Source organism: Myotis brandtii, unplaced genomic scaffold, assembly GCF_000412655.1.
Source record: "Myotis brandtii unplaced genomic scaffold, ASM41265v1 scaffold365, whole genome shotgun sequence".
Lineage (NCBI taxonomy): Eukaryota > Metazoa > Chordata > Mammalia > Chiroptera > Vespertilionidae > Myotis > Myotis brandtii.
The window spans coordinates 353,341-356,530 of record NW_005364031.1 but is presented as its reverse complement, the minus strand read 5'-3'; the positions used below and the strand labels follow the sequence as shown (position 1 = coordinate 356,530).

The following is a 3,190-nucleotide window of genomic DNA, read 5'->3' as shown; positions in this document are numbered from 1 at the left end:
GGCTGGAAGCAGGTATCTGGGATTTATTTATCTTCTATAATTGAAACTTTGTAACCTTGAGCGGAGCTCAGGGGCGGCAGAGCAGGTGGGAAGCTTGGCTTCCTCCATCGCCGGGGGCAACCCAAGCCTCCTGCTTGCTCCAGCTCCGTGGCCGCCGCCATCTTAGTGACCGAGTGAGGGAGTGATGGTTAATTTGCATATTGCTCTTTTATTAGATAGGAAGATTTTATATGCTTCTGTATCCTAAAAATGCAAGAAGTTTCTAGAACAGAAAAAACTCTGTGTGTGTGTATGTACCGCTGATGTCAAATAAAAATTTTACATCACAAGTGTTAGTCATTTTTGGTGTTTAGTAAAGAGAAACTATAGCATCTCTCCATGTTATTTTTGGATTGTATAGGTCTTTGTGGATCCCCTTACAGTAATTGACATGGAGTTCATTGCCAGTACTCTGTTTCCAGCCATTGACAAAAATATTGTTAAGAAAATGGTTGCTTTCAACAATCAGGTAAATACCTACTTGTATTATTCTTTATTTTCCTGGTTATAATTGAACTATTATTTTCTGGGACACTACCAAATTACCAGTCTTTCTAATATAAATCACAACTTTATAGTGGAAGGGAAGCTACTAATTTGAGGGTTACAGTAGTTCAGTTTTGTTGTATGTATCAGTGTTAATGCTTACAGGGTATTCCTTGTATTTAGAACACAAGTGTTAGTCATTTTTGGTGTTTAGTAAAGAGAAACTATAGCATCTCTCCATGTTATTTTTGGATTTTATAGGTCTTTGTGGATCCCCTTACAGTAATTGACATGGAGTTCATTGCTAGTACTCTGTTTCCAGCCATTGACAAAAATATTGTTAAGAAAATGGTTGCTTTCAACAATCAGGTAAATACCTACTTGTATTAATTATTCTTTATTTTCCTGGCTATAATTGAACTATTATTTTCTGGGACACTACCAAATCACCAGTCTTTCTAATATAAATCACAAGTTTATAGTGGAAGGGAAGCTACTAATTTGAGGGTTACAGTAGTTCAGTTTTGTTGTATGTATCAGTGTTAATGCTTACAGGGTATTCCTTGTATTTAGAAGTTTGGATTGAAAAAGGAGACATCTAAATCAAGCCTATTAATTTCTGTTTCAGATTATGTATGCATTTGTACTATGAGAATAGTACTTAGTGCAGTGCTTAGCAATGACACATGTTTTTCAGTAAAGGTATTTTCTTTTTAGATTGATCATGAAGTGACTGTTGAGAAGAAATGGGGGCAAAAAGGAGGACCATGGGAATTCAACCTCCGGGACCTGTTCCGCTGGTGTCAGTTGATGCTGGTTGACCAGTCCCCTGGCTGCTATGATCCTGGTCAGCATGTGTTTTTGGTCTATGGTGAAAGAATGAGAACCAGGGAAGACAAAGAAAAGGTGAGTATCACATTTTTGCTTTGTGTTTCTTACCATCTGGAAGTTGATTTCTTCACAAGGGAGAGAAGGGGCATACTCACAAATATAAAATTTAGTAAAGCTGCTTGGAAATTTAGAAATTAAGGGAAGAGCCTATACATTTACCTACCTCAGGGTCTCACAGTATAGAGTAGTTTGCGTTGAAGTACACACTGTGCTCACTTAGCTGAATCCTCATGATTGTAAACTTTCGTACAACAGTATTGCCTCCAGTAATAAAGAACTAGGTTCCCATCCTCTTTCCAGGCACAAAGGGAAGAAGCAGCAGCAGGAAGAGACACCCAGTAGGAGAGGAGGGCTTTTTTTTTTTAAAGGGTTTTTTGTTTTTAAATAAGTGTTAGATTACACAGTATTTTATCTGAAAAGTATAAGTGGATATAAAAAGAAGATAATCTAAATGGAAATAAAAATACCCCTTCATAAATGGAAAATAAAACTTGAATTCCCTGCTTAATAAACTGTAGTAATGTGTGCATTTTACTTTGTGGTAAAGTCCTTTCACTGAATGCTCAAAACAGCTACAGGTGGCAGGTGCTGTCATGACCTCTTACTGATGAGGGACCAAGGCTCAGAGTCATGGCGTCTCACAAGTAGCAAGTGGTAGAGCCAGCTCTCAGCCCAGACCTTTCCACTTTGTTATTCTGCCACATCACAACCACTTAAAACTAATTAACTAACACAGATCTATGCATTAGAAGCAGTAACTTCCTTCTTGAAATCTGACACTGTGGCTATCCCATAGTGCATATAGTTTTCACACCTTCTATTCTGCTGAGTGCCCAGATCCCTTTGTATGTGGAATTCAGCATCTAGTTAGATGGTAACAACTCATTTATTATGTGTAAGTGGCTTTCTGTCATTATAATCAGGACAGAATGTTCAGCTAGTATTCTTTTTACAGCTTTATTGATATACAGTTCATGTACTATCAGCTAGTATTTTAATTTCTTTATTCTCGTACTAGGTACAGTGTGTTCATTGTGGCTAGACACTGGCCAGTTGTTGGGTAATTGAGGCTGGTCAGATGGTGCTTCACTGTAGGCTGTGGAAGGTTTCCACCACTCCTCTAATTGAGTTATTATAATTGACCAAATGGATTTTTCTGAAAAAGAAAATAAAATGGTAGGAGACGTAAGAATAGGAGAAAGGCTATAATAGCTGGAAGGGTTCAGATAAATTAAATCTGACTTTATAAAGCAAAATGAACAAGCTAGATTGTGAAAGTATTTATAATTTTTACTCTGGTGGATTATCAGGGCGAGGAGATGATATGTTTTAGAGTGGATTATAAAGCCAGAAATTGCCTGGCTTTATAATCCAGGAGTAGGTGACAAGAGCACTTTAGCCTGTGCTGCATGTTGACCCGCATTCAATGTTTAGCATTGATTGTGATTTTACCTTTTTTTCCTCTTAATATTTTCTGAAATCTATGTATGTATATATGTATGTATGTATGTTGAGATATAATTGACATGTAACATTAGTTTCAGGTGTACAACACGATTTGATATTGGTATACATTGCAAAGTGATCACCAAAATAAGTCTAGTTACTATCTATCACCTTACATAGTACAAAACATTTTTTTTCTTTTGATGAGTACTTTTAAGATCTTCTCTCTTAGCAACTTTCAAATATGCAATACAGTATTATTATTATTAACTACTAGAGGCCCGGTACACGAAATTCATGCGGGGGGGGGGGGGGGGGGGGGGCCCCC

The 3,190-nt window shown here is 37.3% G+C and overlaps 1 protein-coding gene across 1 annotated transcript in view; it reads left to right on the top strand.

Moving 5' to 3' along the window:
* The window catches only part of MDN1 (midasin AAA ATPase 1), a 148,866-nt gene that overhangs the window by 68,985 nt on the left and 76,691 nt on the right, over positions 1-3,190 (top strand). The window contains exons 39-40 of the mRNA XM_014544467.1: positions 401-508; positions 1,243-1,431. Coding sequence (XP_014399953.1) covers positions 401-508; positions 1,243-1,431 — 297 coding nt within the window. The remainder of the gene's footprint in view (positions 1-400; positions 509-1,242; positions 1,432-3,190) is intronic.